The sequence below is a fragment of the Botryllus schlosseri genome, chromosome 10 (assembly GCF_051294905.1).
Source record: "Botryllus schlosseri isolate E-star chromosome 10, Bs_hap1, whole genome shotgun sequence".
Lineage (NCBI taxonomy): Eukaryota > Metazoa > Chordata > Ascidiacea > Stolidobranchia > Styelidae > Botryllus > Botryllus schlosseri.
Genome location: NC_137245.1, coordinates 19,343,186 through 19,359,884, shown reverse-complemented (window position 1 = coordinate 19,359,884; position 16,699 = coordinate 19,343,186). Strand labels below are relative to the sequence as shown.

Sequence of the window (16,699 nt, the reverse complement as noted above, 5' to 3'; positions counted from 1 at the left end):
CTTCTGATTTTTAGGTAAAAAAAAATCACCCTAATCATAACCGTTTGAGAAAGCAATATCTACTCCGAGTACTCCGAAAATGCAGAAAAACTTCATTAATGACCTCCTACGCATATAAAATGCATGCTGATTGCCAACGTACCTGTCTCGTGAGTTCGTCGGTGTCCACATTGTTCACGGCGTCAGAACCGCCGGTGTGACTCAAACTTCGGGCGCGACCCGCCTCCGTCCTACGCCTATTGCTACCACCGACACCCAAAGCACCAGGTTCGCTCGGACGTCTCACGGCAGTACGGTTCCTCGAATTAGACATCGCCCTCTCCTCGATATCGGACTGGTCAGAGTTTTCAGACCGCGAGCGCCGGCCTAAACCCGCACTTTGCGCAAGCGCAAAGTAGCTAGCTAAGTTCTGCGCGTCGCCAGCGCGGTAATTGGCACTGCGATTCGCGTTATCAAGAAGATCATTATTACTACGTAAGGGTTTCGGCGAAGGTATCGGTTGAAAGTTCATAAAACTTGACAAGAGAGGCGCGGCGCTTGCGCTTTGAGACGCGACCGCTTTCAAACTCGCTAAAATCTTCAAGTTCAAAAGAGCGCTCAGCTGTCTTTGGTTCTGTAGCTGCAGCTGCGACAGCGCGTCTATGGGGTCAAGGAAAGCACCGGCAGAGTTGGAGTGCGTCGGGCTGAAGGGGTCCTGTGTGGACGCGCTGCGAGACGGAGGCGTCCTCAGCCTGCGACGCGGCGTCTTTTCCGAATTATCATCACGTCGCTGCCGTGTCTCTGCGAAAAAGAGGGTTGCAACCGGGTTATGCATCACTGCATCAGCGTGAAAAAAGCCTACGAAACGACACACGGGCCCAATCACAGTGATGCATTCCCGGTCGCGACCTCTTCGCCGCAGTGACGCCGGAATTTCGTGCTTTCACACAGGGAGGACATCGCTGTGATTTTGCACTGTGACGACACAGAGCCAAGCAATAACACGCTACCGCGCCTAGAGACGACAAAACAAGGCTGCCTGATACTTGACACAATCCGGTCATGATCGGTTATCCCAGTGGTTCTGAGCCGGGGCGCCGTTTGGTCTGATTGCGGGTGCCTCGACACAACGAGGTAAAATACAGGTGGCCCCGTGTAACAAAGATTAGGGACATCCCAATACTGAGTAGCATTTGGGAAGCTGATGATTGAAAACCAAACAAAGGTCGTCAATAAATTCACTATAACAGTCAATGAGGCCGTGGTGTTATTTACTTTTTTCAGTCACCAGCATCAGAATCCCGGGATGAACAGTGATATGACCTTTGGTCATCTAGGTCCTGGTCGATTACCTATTTTTAAATTTCTCAAATGTTCAGAGTCCCAAATCTTGCACTCAAGTCAAGGGCGGAAATACGACACAGGCGACAGAAAGCTATTGTCAGTTACCCATATACCTAGCGGTTGCCTGGCATTTGACACGATGAAATATGACAATTGAGCATGAGTGACTTTATAACCCTAGAACTAACCCTGACCCTACCTTAACCCATATGTTCTAATGCAAAACGTCCAAGTGTTGGTAGCTATTGTATCACATGGTCAGGTCTACATACTGCACACTGCAGAACATCGACCTGAATATGACCGTAAACCCAGGAAAAGACGATTCTTTTTGGGAAACGTGGTGATACGCGATTATACAGTCTATCTGTGCCATAAAAGCAATTCTCTCTACTCGATGTATCAACACACTGTCCGCCTACACCCTAACCCCCGAAAACAATATTCTCCCAGCTGCATAGAAATACCTCAGAGCTTGAGACGATGCTTGTTTGATTGTCTGCCGCCACGATCGTTGAAAATCGAACAGTGAAACGCATGCGAATATCCACAAAAACGCACATCGCCAGCGTAACGTCACAGCAGATTAATTCAAGATTAGAATTTAGCTACGAACACACATTTACAGGTTTACAGATCGCAGTAACGGAAGGACTCAAATAAATCCAGAATAAGGATTATGTGATGTCACAGACACATAGTTAGATCATAATGAAGATATCAAAAATTTGTACAAGGACCGACGCGCCTTTTTCTCAGAGCTACGCCAACCAGTTCAATATATATCAGAGATGTTACGCTGGCGATGCAAATACACGTAGACTGGAAGCCACCGTCCACTCACCAGTCAGCTGAGCGTTCGCGGCACGCAGCGACGTGTTCTCCGACTGCTGAACCCTGTTCTTCTCCATCAGAAGCAGTTCCAGGCTTTTCGACTTGGAGGAGCCGGCGAATTGATTTTCCGCGGCGTCAAACGAAGAGAACTCGGTGGATTTTATGATACGCAACTCGCGCTTTATCTCATCGTAGTCGCTACGTTCGTCGATTTGCTTCCGTAGCTCCTGGAAAATGGCGTCGCGGAGGCGTTAAATATTAAAATATTTGCGGCGTTCGCTAAGCCAAAAGCCGAATGGATAATAGGATATATTCTACTGATACGATTGAAATACAGCCGTCTGAAAAAATATATAAATAGCCGCAAAAGACGCAGGATAATCTTCAGTATTAACGCCAGAATCAATCGAGTGTTTGAATACCAACCAATATACAAATGCGCTCATAACAAACTGTAATTACTTTCATTCTGGTATCGAGACGAATAGAGCGTTACTTGCACTATATAGGTTTTTATATAAGAGTTCTTCAGAAACAAGTGGTCGGCAAGGTTTGCAAAGATTTCTAAGAAGCGTCAGTAATAAATTAATGCATTTCATCGACAAATACGGAATTCAATTGAATAGAAGATTCATATTGAAATGAACCCGAATATTCTCGGCTGACACTTGTCAGGGGTAATCGTCAGCGACTAGTAGAGAATTGGAAAGAACATTGTATATCAGCAATCGTATCACAAAATATGACGTCACCAGCATGAAATTTCGAATGAGAGAGCGTCCAATGTACTATTTTTAGGTGGTACACGAACTCCTTTTGTCGACAGAGTTTTGGTTGGTGTATTTTGATAAAAGTCGACTCCAAGGCACACAAATGGAAGTGTGAGCGGCCCCTCCCGACTACGCGAAATCTGTCGTCTCGATAATTATTCGCACAAATCGGATTATCTAACAGATGTTTGCCGATGGCAGAATTGATGGCCTTTGATCAGTCAGCATCACGCTTAAGCGATTGTTGATACGATTGTTGATATACAATGTTCTTTCCAATTATCTGCTAGTTGCTGACGATTACCCCTGACGAGTGTCGGCCGAAAATAATCGGGTTTATTTCAGTATGAATATATGACGAGTGTCGGCCGAAAATAATCGGGTTTATTTCAATATGAATATACTATTCAATTGTATAATGAAATTCTGTACCTCAAAGAAGCTCTTCAAATACGGAATAGCGTCAGAAATAGGAGCGATTTTGTTACCGCGACACGCAGAGGATGTCACCTCATTGTTATGACATCAATCATGCTGAGTTAGTCACACATAGGGCTCAGCAAAACTGAGTACCTCAGCGATCTGATTCAGAATTGAGTAGGTTTCAGGTCTAGTATTCAAGTATCCCTCAACATGACACAGGGTGGCAGGCAAGTCACAAGGTTACGAGTTACAAGTCAATCTCGCTTTTATAGTTTTGACTCGAGTCAAGTCGAGTCATTTTCAATTCGCAATCGAGTCAAGTCCGAGTCCAAGTCTAGAGGATCGGGTCCGGGTAATAGTGTTGTGACTCGAGTCCGAGTTCAAGTCATTGTGTTCACTGTTCAGTTTTGAGTTCAATCCGGTTCAAATCGCCTTTTTAAACTCTGCTCGAGTGTTGGCTCGCATTCATAATATCGTAATTTTCCTCAGTACTAACAGTTTCCGGGCCTGTTTTCCAAGTATCAGGACTCATAGAGGAAATACCAATAATGAGGTGACTTCACTATTGACAATGAAATGTCTGTCTTGGCCGTCCTAGTCTCGAGTCAAGTCATTTTACGCGTTTAAAAAAATGAATCTAGTGAAGTCGAGTCACCGAAAAATCGTGCCTCAAGGCGAGTCATTAGAACCCAGTCATGACATCATGACAGCATTGGTGAAATGGAAAGTTCAAATGTGTAAATGTAATGTGGTCACAAATAAAATAATGCTAGTTACACTAAATTGAAGATAATCAGGTATTTTTGGACATATCTATGGCAGAGCGTTTTTATGACAATTTCGCGGGGGTTAATCGCTTCAATTCCAAGAAATGTCGCTTTTGCCAATGTGAGCAGGGCTGTGCTTGGCGTTCTAGGCATCCAAGTCATCTTCCAGAGCGCAGAAATTACTGAATCTGGTCTTGATCGAAAGCTACTGTCGCACCGATTCCGAAAATATAAATTAAAATATGATCAGGCACTAATCCACCTAGAATCCGCTCTCCAAGTCTGAAATATCGGCATTGTTTGAACAATCGGAGAGTCGCAACGGGTCATTGTTACGGGCATTGGATCGCAGTTATCCGATTGTTCTGAACAATGGACATTTCAGATCATGAGGGTGGTTTTTCGTCAAAGACTGGAGCGTGACCAGATTTTCATTCATATTTTTGGAATCAGTGCGACAACAGCTTTCGATCAAGACCCGATTCAGTAATTTCTGCGCTCTGGAAGATGACTTTTGGATTGTCAGAAATCCTACAGTCGCTTACGCAAAAAATTGTCGAATGAATTTCATGTCTTCAGTCCAGAAAGTTTCAGGAGTGGGATGATAAAACAGGTCTAAAGTTTAAAAAAAGTCAGAGTCCAATTTTCCAGATTAGGACACACCATGGAATGCTAGATTACGATATGATAAGTAAATGCTAGATTGCAAAAGATCAGTTTCAAAGTTATGATGGGCCATTATATACTGTGATGAAATATTTGATATGGGCGACAATACGGTGAGAGCGGAACCAAGCAATCCGGTACCTAAATTGTATTCACTGATACTTTCGCGAGAACGTATCTGTCACTCCATAACTACTGTGCGCGAAGCGCAACAAAATTTCTGGGCTGTATTTGACTTTTATGAATATTAAATGTTGGTACTCCGTGAAATCAGCCCCGAAATTCCTCAGGCTATCTTTCGAATTGGGGGATTAAACTACTTCTTGGTATTGGGGGGTTGAGCTACTTCTACTTGACAAACTGAAAATAGCGAAAAGTAAGTAAGTAGATCACAAAATATTATGAAGTAGAAGTAGAAAAAATCAGATCTACTTGAGTAAGTACCAGAAGTAGAGGAAAACTACTTGAGTACTTTCAAAAAGTAGAAGTACTTCGTTACTGACCACCTCTGGTCAAAGACCACTGATAAGATTTGAATAAAAAGATTATCTCCGACCGAAACACATCCCACTACCTTACTGCACACACTTTAGCGTCCCAGGGTTTCTAAAACTGGGGTACGCGGACTGGTTTCAGGGTATCCCTGAAATGGCAATGTTGAAACACATCCGCAATAGACTACAAAATCAGATTATCCTTTGGCAATGACACAATAAGTTGGACTGTGACTAGCGTGTCCCGTATTGAGTTAGCTTATTTCAGGCATGAAATGGCATAAATAGAGTGGAGCCTGATGCGATGGCCATTTTTTCTAGTCATCGGGTAGCTTTTCAGAGATCAAAATAACTTAAATTGAGATTAGGTCACACAGTGAAGACCCCGTTCTTAGCTACACTATTATCTGTGGTGTGAACAGTTTGGCTTCTGAATATTTCGAGGCTTTCAATGGAAAATTTATTCGATCTCTCAATTAACCCCCATGACATTGTTCTTTTACTTTTCAAATGCAAGTGCATAATTACAATGCTCATATTGCAATCTACCGGTTCCATTAATGTCATTTTATGTTATGGAATATTATGGTCAGTAAGCCCTTACGAACATGGATCAGCATAACTTACATAAATTATAAAAATGCCATTCTGGCCCTTTCCTTCCCAACCACAAACCAGTTTGCCTTAGTAATATGGTAGGGCTATAGAATGACATTACGGGAACAACATGGTTGAAGGATTCGGCATATCAGAAGATTGTTCTATGAAAAAATGCCACTACTTATTCTCAAAGAAATTTACCGCGCACAGATCATTTTTCACTGTCAGATCGTCTTCTAGCTTTGCGATGGCCGACGCGGACGACTCTCGCAGTTTTCCCATCGAGCCTTGCAAATGGCGGACGTCTTCTATGAGCTGACCGATCTACAAGACAAATCGTTCTGCTGGAGACGCCGGAAAATGAGAATATAACCGCGCCAACCTCTTTCTCTTTGCTGGCCAGTTCGGCCTCCAAGCTGGATCGCGACAGAGCCTCGAAACTTTCCTCCTAATCAAAAAGCAAAGATAAATCAGGGTTGTAGTGACTCGAGTCATTGTGCATGACTCGAACCAAGTCATATGACTCGAGACTCTAGGCCGGCCAAGACAGAAATTTCATTGCAACTTGGAAAATAGTAAAATTACCACACTAGTGGTGTCTCAACTATCAGTCCTGATACTTGGAAAATCGGGCCAGAAACTGTTAAAACTGAATAAAATGAATGCGCGCCATTCTATATCACGCGTGCAGAGTTGGAAAAGTGGGTTGAACCGGATTGAACTGAAAACTGAACAGTGACCAACATGACTTGGACTCGGACTCGAGTCAAAATACTATGACTCGGACTCGACCCCCTACTAGCTGACTTGGACTCGGACTTGACTCGGTGGTGAATTGAAAATGACTCGACTCGAGTCAAAACTATAAAAGTGAGATTGACTTGTGACTCGGAACCTTGTGACTTCGTTACAACCCCGAGATACATGAATCGTTTTGACAAAGTCAACAACAGCGGTTTCATGACATATGTTGCGGCAGACTAATCACGTTCATTACAAACGCACAACGTTTGAACGAAAACTGGAGGCAAAGGTGGCCAGTAACGAAGTACTTCTACTTTATCAGGTACTTGAGTGTTTATGTTTAAGACGACCTCCACTTCTATATGAACAGTACTTCAAGCAAAACTCGTTACAATGATGACTTTGAAAACCTGACCGAGACCATTTCTATGTTTTGGTTGATTTAACATGGATATTCCATTTATTATTATAATTGAATCAACGATATTGATAATACCATGGTCGTCACCGATGATTTCTTATCTTCCACATGCGAGGACGCAGACTTCTCTTTCAGCGTCTCTATCTCCTTGTCGGCAAACGCGACGCGCTGAGTCATTCTTTCAAGATCGCTCACGACAATGTCCAGCTCAGCTTGTCTGAAAAACATTGTGACGGAAAAAATGAGACACTCCTAGTCGTACAATGGTAGGACCAAGTGACCACACTTCCAAGCATTGTCTTCAGGTCTGCCGCCACAAAAATATAATGGACAGTTGTTGTTTGTTTTGATGAATAGTTATAGTCAATTTCTGTACATGAATGCTGAAATAGGGGATATTGGTTATGTCAAAAGCCGCTCAAGGCCGCTTCTGCAAACGGGGAAAGAGAATTCTTGCAGGCTAGCTTCAAACTCATGGATGAATACCCGCCAGACAAGTTCTGCTGGTTATAGACCTTTACCGATGGTCTCTGTGAAGAGTAAATTCCGACACAAGTAGCGGCTCATAGTCAAGCAAAAATGGCAATAGTCCCAATATTACCTAGCGTATACTCCACCTCAAACCTGTGCATCAAGCAGAGGTGGTCAGTAACGAAGTACTTCTACTTTTTGGAAGTACTCAAGTTGTTTTGCTCTACTTCTGGTACTTACTCAAGTAGATCTGATTTTCTCTACTTCTACTTCTACTTCGTAATATTTTGTGATCTACTTACTTACTTTTCGCTATTTTCAGTTTGTCAAGTAGAAGTAGTTTATTCCCCCAATACGAAAGATAGCCTGAGGAATTTCGGAGCTGTTTTCGCGGATTACCAACATTTAATATTCATAAAAGTCAAGTAAATACCGGAAATTTTTTGCGCTTCGCGCACAGTAGTTATTGAGTGACAAATCTGTTTTCACGAAAGTATCAGTGAATATAATTTAGGTACCGGATTGCTTGGTTCCGCTCACACCGCATTGTTGCCCATATCGAATATTTCATCACAGTAAATATGGCTCGCCATAACGTTTGAAACTACCGTTTTGCAATCCGGCAATTAAGCCTACCTCTCATATCGTAATCTAGCAGCCCATGACGTGTCCTGCTAATCTGGAAAATCCGGCTTTTTTTAACGTTGCACCTGTTTTAGCAGATCACCTTTGAAACTTTATGGACAAAAGACATGAACTATATTTCCACTTTTTAGAAGTGGTATTTGTATATCACATTCAATTCCGAGTATCACAAATTGAGTTCTAATTACATTCAGTTCTTTTGTCTGCGGAACATACATACATAAAAGCAAGTGCAATAATGTGTATCTTTTCCGAAAATAAAGCTACACTAAATATTATTTTTGTGATCCACACAGTATTTGTTATTAACGTATACTAATCGCGCGAAGTGTTGAAACCGTATCCGATACAACTTGTCCGTTCTCTGTTCGCCTAAACTTGGGGCCTTTATAATATGGGGTAGGGCGCCATGCCTTGATATTCTCTAAAACTGGGTCTTCTAGTAAACAAACGGTTAGTATCGCATTTTCATATCAATACTCTAATTTGCATCCCATGATGCGGACAAATGCTTATTCTGTCGAAAATTGATACCTCCTGGGATGCATCAATACGAATCACCTTATGAGATGCATCAATACGAATCAAGTTCTCTGCACCTTCCGCATAGCTCAATTTGCAGCTTTTGGCAATCCATGCGAACGAATTAAGACTGTTTTCAAAACTACTTACTTACTTGAGTAGATTTAAAGTCAGTCAATTCTACTTTTACTTCAAGTAGTTTTAGGTTGCTTATTGAAGAAGTACTTCTACTTGTACTTGAGTAGATTTTTTCGTCGGTACTTCTACTTCTACTTGAGTAGCTTTCTTGACTACTTTGACCCCCTCTGGCATCAAGTGCTGGAATGTAATGCATAAGAGCTATATCACATAATGAAATATATATACTATGTTGTAGTAACGATATGCATTTTCAGTTTATTTCAATGCATAGCACTGGCCAATCTGCATGCGTCTATCAATGCAAAAGTAACCGATATAGAATCTATAGAAGTCTATGTGCAATGCGCATGCTTTTGAATTAGCTGGATGGTGAGATCTACAGGCAGGCCAGCTACCTTTAATAATTTCGTTATATGTAGCCTACGAGTGTTTCCATGTGGCTCCATACGTACTCCGAAGTTTGAAATGCGGCTCCGACATCCAAAAAGGTTCGTAACCACTGCTCTAACGCCTATATTTGTTGAAGTTTTAGGTCATTTGTCGGGATTGAAAAGACTCTTTTTTCGATTTAATAAAAAAACTTTTTTCGCTCCAACCCAGCGTGACCCTACAGAAGACAGACAAGGTCCGTGGATCGTTCACTTTATTGCAGTCGACTGTCAAAATTTAAGAGCTATTCTCTTTCTTATTTAGATTCAATAAAAGGAAAGGGATAACACTCCAAGAGGTGGTGGTACTTTATCAGATTATTCCAGTGTACTTCTTACTCAAGTGGTAACGTTTAATGTTTATAGACAACTTCCAGTTCAACTCGAACAGTTTCTAGGAACAACCACTTGCATTTTACAATCTGGTGTTGGAAAGTAGAAAGTACTTTCGGAGACGTTTACAGTTACGAGTGAAATTGTCATAAGAACCGCAAGAGATGGTCCCGTATCGCGGTACCTAAATATATTTTCAAAGATTCTAGCTATTTGCGTAGTGTCACTGGTCATTTTGCATCAGTAGCAAAGATACACCATGCCATTTTCAAAGAAATCACCTCATACAAACTACTAAAAGAATGCTACCCCCATAACCATTTACTGGACTACCTTTCAGACTTTACATTTCTACTTCCACTTAAACATGTCTTGGAATTGGCTACTTCACATTGTAATCTAGTAGAAAAATCAACTTCTACAAAGTAGCAACGCCGACCATTACGGAACGCCTGCGATAACTCCTTGCATTAACAAGGCTAAAGACCATCTTCCAAAACTTTGCTTCCGACATCACCACAACCGTGATGGCTGATGTCATAATGAAAATGCATGGCAACTGGCAAACATACGTACTTGGCAGCGTTCTCCTCGTCGTACTTTGATTTCAAGTCGAATAATTCAGTCTGCGAAGACTCCAATGCTGTTGACCGAGAATTGAAAAGTTACTTTTTCATGTGTCGCCATTCAGAAGGAAAAATCATGACTACTTTCCACTAAATTACATTTCAAGATGTAGCCTTATCACGGGATATCAAATTTAGAGCTTGGCTGATGGTAAATCAAAGTAAGATTACAGTCAAGCGTGACTTCCTTATTCTTTCCGACCCTAATATTAATTGCACTCGAACGGGTATGAATGAAGTTGGGTATGAATTTTCACAGGCACGGAAGTCTTAGTCGAACGGCATCAAGTCCTTCATTTGATTTCTCCAAGCCTTACGCATTATGCACTAGGGCTGAGCAAAATCGAGTACCCGCGTATTATGCTTCGAGTGTAGTATTCGAGTATCACTCATTATGACGTCACAACATAATGTAATATGTCAAAGTTCAAATATGTACATTTTGTGCCGCCACAAAGAATATAATGCCTGTTTCCCATCACACAAAAGATACTTTGGTATTTCTTCGACCCAACTGATTTCATTGCACTTCGTGACAATGTTGTGGCAGGGTCATGACTTCGGAATAGTTTTTCCAAAAACGGTCGTAGCCTTGTACTATATGTTACGCATGCTGCGATGCGGCCAATCAAGGTTTCAAGGCTTCCACAGTGGAAAATAATGTCGAAACTATAATTCCCGTTGACAAAATAACTTTCAGTAGCGAGGAGCGCATAATTTCAGTACTCGAAAAATCGTCTTTTGCTACTAGACTCGAATCATTAAAATAATTATTCAGATGCGATTACTCTAATCATTGCGCCCAGCCCTGGTCATTACCAGTAAAGATAACTTTACAAATTAAAATATGTATCTTTCTTGTGGCTTTTGCAAGTAAACTATCCACTTTCCACGAAGAGTTATTATATTACCTACATAAATTACAGTTTCGATACTTTTCTCCCACTGTGGAAGCGTGTAAACATCAATCGGTCGTGTTACAGCATCCAAAACACGTACTAGAAACGGCAGTAGAAATGGCATTACCGCAAAGTCGTGATCAACCCACAGCATAGTTACAAAATGCAATGAAATCATTAAATTAAAAAAAAAAATACCCAGCTACATTTAATGTGTTACGCAAGTGGCGTTATTTTCTTTACGGTCACATCAAAAGTATGCTTTTGAACTTTCCACGTCGTACCTGCTCCCATGACGTTATAAGTGATGGTCTTATAATCGATACCCAATACCCAGTCCTAATCGTAACCCACATCCAACAACACCCACCAGCTTTGTAAGTTGCTGCCATCTGTTCTGCCTCACCCAGTTTCGTAGCGATCAAAAGCTGGGTCTCGTGCAGTTTTCTATAACGTAAGACACACATTTTCAACCCCGCGTCAAGGTAAAGTCGACGGGGACCAGCTCACTTCTCCTTCTCTGCAAATTCTCGCTGCAGCTGTTCGCTTTTCTCCATCGTCAGCTGCTTGGCCAGGTCGTCTTTGCCTTTTTCATAATCGCGGACCTTCTCACGTAGGCTTTTGATCGTCACCTCTGCGACGGCGAATTAGTTTTTTTTTTAATTGACGACAGAACAAATCACACCTGATGGAGGGATGCTTTTTACAATAGTTCAATATTGCTTGACCGACAGCATGAGACAATTAGGTTGGGAACGCGACTATTGGACGCTGCCATCATGTTATAAAGCAGGGGTCACCAACACGCGGCCTGCATGTGGCCCGCGAGGTCATATTTTGCGGCCCGCGACTTGATTTGAGATGAGAAAACATTTTGAAATGCTAAAATTGACGTGCAATGGCCCAAACACTGCCAAGAAACGATTAGAAAACGGCTTAGGGCAGTCTTTCTGAAACTGGGGGCGTGAAAGCGCCTGAAGGGGGCGCGATTCACCTCGAATTCATAGTTATAGTTATTGCTCCATATAGTCCGGAATTCATATTATACAATTCTCTCATCAACATTCATAACCTTCCATGTATCAAACTATATCCGTTGGGATTGCTAGCATTATGGATGCATTTTGTGATATGACGATAAGGGGGGCGCGAAATGTTTCAGTAACATCAAGGGGGCATGTCTAAAAAGGATTGAGAACCACTGGCTTTGAGTTTCCCCACAAGATCAAGCTTTACGTGGAGATGGTCTTTCAGCTAGTGACGTATCCAGCCCCCAAAAGCGTTTCCAGGTATCGTACACAGCTCAGAGTTCAGAAGAAAATGAAATTGATGAGTGATCTTTTGCTGTATTTTTATTCCTTTAATAATATATTACTTCTTTTGTGGTCACTATGCCCATCGCCTATGTTAGGCAGCATAGCATTGTACTGGCGTAGAGTTTTAAAACGTGGTTGCCTACTTTACATCGATATTGAATTCATGCGGCCCACGGCCGCTACGGAATTTGAAAAGTGGCCCACGACCCTTTTTGAGTTGGCGACCCCTGTTACAATGGCAGAAAAAATTCATTGATAACAAAATACTTTGACTATTTCGAAGTGATCAAGTTTTATATTTTTGCAATACAGTTATCGTTGATTTCAGATTCAATTAATTTCTTGAACTTGAACAAACACGAGTACAGAATTTGAACATGTTCGCAGCAATTTTGTAAAGTAGCAAGTAATGCATCGATTGATTTGCGTCACCCCAATAATGGGGCAACAACGCTCCTGTAAAAAAGAATGTCATCTAGAAAATTGCGGAAGAATAATTATGTCTGTTCATCGCGACGAAATATCGATCAATCTCAAAAATTATGCGATTACTCCAAGTCGGGACAGATATTAACCAGATATCAAATAGAGGTTGCACCGAGTTCTGAAGTACGGCATCGCATTTTTTGAGATTTCCCCGAGTTCAATTTCACACAGCCTGTCATCAGGATGGCGCTACCTTGATTCTTGACCTCCGCAAATTCCTTGTTATACTCCGCCAGCGTTTCGCGGAGCTTTTGATTTTCTGTTTCGACATCGTTCAGCCTCTGCGCCCTTTTCTGAAATTGTTCCGCTTGCTCCAGCGCTTGAACAGGATCTGAAATAATTCGACAGCGTAAACAACACGAAACAAAATGCTTTTATAGCGACTTCCGAGACTTTCCAGTGGATAGGTAACGTAGATTTCCTCTGCACAGGAGGGAACCACATCTAAACGTGGTTTATTACTATTATTATAAATTTATGATATCATTGACTGAATGATCCCCTAAAATAGTATCTTATTTCAAAGCGAAGTCACAACTAACCAAAACTTGAAATTCTAATAAATATAAAGTAGAAGAGTAGAATTGAAGCAAAAATGGTAGCGATCCCACCCAGTATTGCATGAGTAACAGTTGATATACAAGAGAAGAATGAAACATGCTATTGGTTACATTGGCAACAAGATCTAAAATTGGACTGTAGGAACGAGGCAACACGCATAACTCAAGTGAAACACTGACTCTGAAGTGTGTTACTAAATTTGAAGACAGCGTCTGCTTGGAACACAATCAGGGACACCTAGTACACAAGTTTGAAACTTTCAAGCCACAAAGTACTATTTCAACTTGCATTTATATTCTATAACCTTCCCTTACGAAGGAGACCTTCAGAGAATCACACTAGTTTTTACCACAACCCAATTAAGGACACCTAGTACACCAGTTTGAAACTTTCAAACCAAAAAGTACTATTTCAACTTGCAATTATGTTTTATAACCTTCCCTTACGAAGGAGACCTTCATAGACTCACACTAGTTTTTACCACAACCCAATTAAGGACACCTTGTACACCAGTTTGAAACTTTCAAACCAAAAAGTACTATTTCAACTTGGAATTATGTTTTAGAACCTTTCCTTACGAATGAGATCTGTAGAGTTAGAGTATAAATGCCGTGGAGAATGTAAGATTAGTGCACTAAGAACGGACAAAAATCCTGATTTGACAGTAACTTACCAATTTCCCTCACAAGTTGATCTATTACTCAAAAAGGCAACTAAACTTGTAACCCATACAACAGATTAAGCACATAATATTCCCTTGACACATGAATGAATTCCCTCAGGGACCCCATCCACACATCAAAATAGCAAAAAGATAAACTAATCAATGGAACAAACCTGGCAGTTCAATCAGCTGCTTATATAGGTTTAAGAAGTCCGATTCCGACGCCTTGCTCCTTTTTGACAATGCATCCACCTGTATCGGGGAGAGAACATAGCAAATCAGACCACGCTACTCTGGCGCATTCCATTTAAAGAGTAATTATTACCTCGGACTGAAAGCTTCGCAATAGAGGCGCAACGGATTTTCTCACGTCCTAAAATAAACAAAAGCAATAATACTACTACAAAATTTACTTCATCTGCGATTCATTGTACTTTTTCCAGAAATATTAAACTCGAATAACACTGTCAGGATTGCATTCATTGCAGTATAATTTATTTAACTCAGACTCTTTTTGTGCCCATATCAAGAGTTCAAGGTACAAAAACTAGAATATAAACGAAGATTCAAACCAAAACTACTTCGGCATAGCATGACGTAACAATGTAAGAAGCTTTACAGTGCCTACGGAGATAAATTATCTTGATAGAACTTAATTCATAATTCTATGGCGAGTATGGATTAGTTTATATCGTTATATATGCATTCCATATTCTGTGGAGTTTAGAATTATTGTCCCAATTTTGTTCAACAACCATTCTGATCAGTTCATCACAAGAAGTGTTAACAACAAGAAACAATTCCTCCATTCCAATTGTGCAACAACAGGAAGTCGACGCCAATCCAATAAATTCGGGTCCGAACTATGTATCGATATCATTCATTTGCAAATTCCCCATTTGCAACAGGAGTTACCTACGCTAGATATCACAAGCAGACAGGAGTTGATAGCAGTTATTATCAGCAAAATGTCTATGATAAAAATCAAGTAACGCATATCAAACAAAACCACAAGAATCATGGCTGGAGCGTTTTTATCTGATATTTATCATTATAAAAAATATCAGAACGAAAAAGACAGCTAGGCCGCGACGCAGCCAAGTCAGAAATTCGCGTGCGGCAGGCCCTACCTCCGGCGTGGCTTTTTTAAATTCCTTGCTCTGCTCCACCAGTTTCCTTCTGGAGGCGTCGCTGGCATCCTGTCTCCCGGCGAGGTCTGCCGCGTTGCCGTCGAGATCTCTCTGAAAAAACAGGCAAGTGAAGCAGACACGGTTTCCTGCTCTGTATCAGGCCGAAAGACCTAAAGTCCTTGACCGATGCGGACGAAAACGAAGAGGCGAAAGGCGAACCTACCCGGTACCAATTTCCGTTTGTTTACGTCACTATTGGCCGTAACATAGTCATTAGTACGGCAAGCTACCTCACTCATGAAGATTCAGCCTAACTACGCCCCGCGGCGGCGTATGATGACATGATACTCGATCATGTCAACTTAGCGCCTGCACATTTACAGTCATGTTAATAGCAATATAATCGGATGGTCTACACGAGATCGTAGACTCACGGTTGCGTTTCTACTTTACAAAGCGAAGCGACGGAAAACGCGAAATACCACAATGGCGTCGAATATCTATTAGCCACGTATTCTGGGGGTTGTTGATATGCAATGATCTTGTCAATTCTCTCCTAGTGGCTGACGATTATTCCGGACGAGTGTCCGCCGAAAATATTCGGGTTTCTTTCGACACGAATAGACCCTTCAATAGTATATTCACAAGTGTCTCGAGTTCACCATCACTATGCTGTCCGACGCTGTCAGATTCCGTATAAATTGACACTTCGAAAAAGACAGACTGACGGAAGGACATGTGATACTTTCAGGCCGAAGATAACCGCATCCTAGCGTTCCGGCACAAGCTAATATTATAGGGTGTATAAGTCATCGAAGCCAAACAACTCCGTTTTATTGAACAATAACGCAGTGTTGTGACGATCAAACCACGACTTTGCCTTTAACAATTTGCTGCGATGCCTCAAATTCACAACGCTATCCCCAACAATAAATCACCAGCTAATCAATCAATAGCATGGCTTGCTGGTTGAGTCCCTTCGAGGTCGATTCCAGAATTCATACCTATGCGTCGGGGATTTATCTAGGCTCCTTCTCGCCAACTGATTCGCGTAAGTTATCGGCCTAGAAGTCGGCCGTGCTACAAGTAGACAGATACGGAATCTATAAAGAAGCTTCTTGGAGGTACAGAACTTCAATATACACTTGAATAGTATACTCAATATTCATATTAGGGATCATTTCAATATGAATATATTCAATTAGATACGGAATCATAATACAGAATGTAGCATGTAGGCATGGTTTAAATGCCTATTGTTGTCGAAAACATCATGTATTCCACAAATAACAACAACGAAATCAGTATTGACAGTTTCCGCGCGGTCTTCCAAACTAATTGCGCGCCGGCATTTGAATTGCGGAGCCGACAAAACTGCGCCGAAACGTCGGAGGTTCATCTGGGCTCCACCTTCCCCGCGTCACCGTTCTTACGG

At 41.6% G+C, this 16,699-nt stretch overlaps 1 protein-coding gene across 1 annotated transcript in view; it reads right to left on the bottom strand.

Moving 5' to 3' along the window:
• Window positions 1-16,699, bottom strand: part of LOC145448721 (homeobox protein cut-like 1) — a 51,697-nt gene that overhangs the window by 24,088 nt on the left and 10,910 nt on the right. Inside the window, exons 2-13 of the mRNA XM_080327184.1 lie at window positions 15,265-15,375; window positions 14,460-14,507; window positions 14,308-14,386; window positions 13,103-13,240; window positions 11,618-11,741; window positions 11,478-11,554; window positions 10,159-10,225; window positions 7,118-7,259; window positions 6,260-6,325; window positions 6,079-6,201; window positions 2,168-2,384; window positions 143-780 (exon numbers count right to left, since the gene is read on the bottom strand). Of these exons, the coding sequence (XP_080183310.1) occupies window positions 143-780; window positions 2,168-2,384; window positions 6,079-6,201; window positions 6,260-6,325; window positions 7,118-7,259; window positions 10,159-10,225; window positions 11,478-11,554; window positions 11,618-11,741; window positions 13,103-13,240; window positions 14,308-14,386; window positions 14,460-14,507; window positions 15,265-15,375 (1,830 nt within the window). The remainder of the gene's footprint in view (window positions 1-142; window positions 781-2,167; window positions 2,385-6,078; window positions 6,202-6,259; window positions 6,326-7,117; window positions 7,260-10,158; window positions 10,226-11,477; window positions 11,555-11,617; window positions 11,742-13,102; window positions 13,241-14,307; window positions 14,387-14,459; window positions 14,508-15,264; window positions 15,376-16,699) is intronic.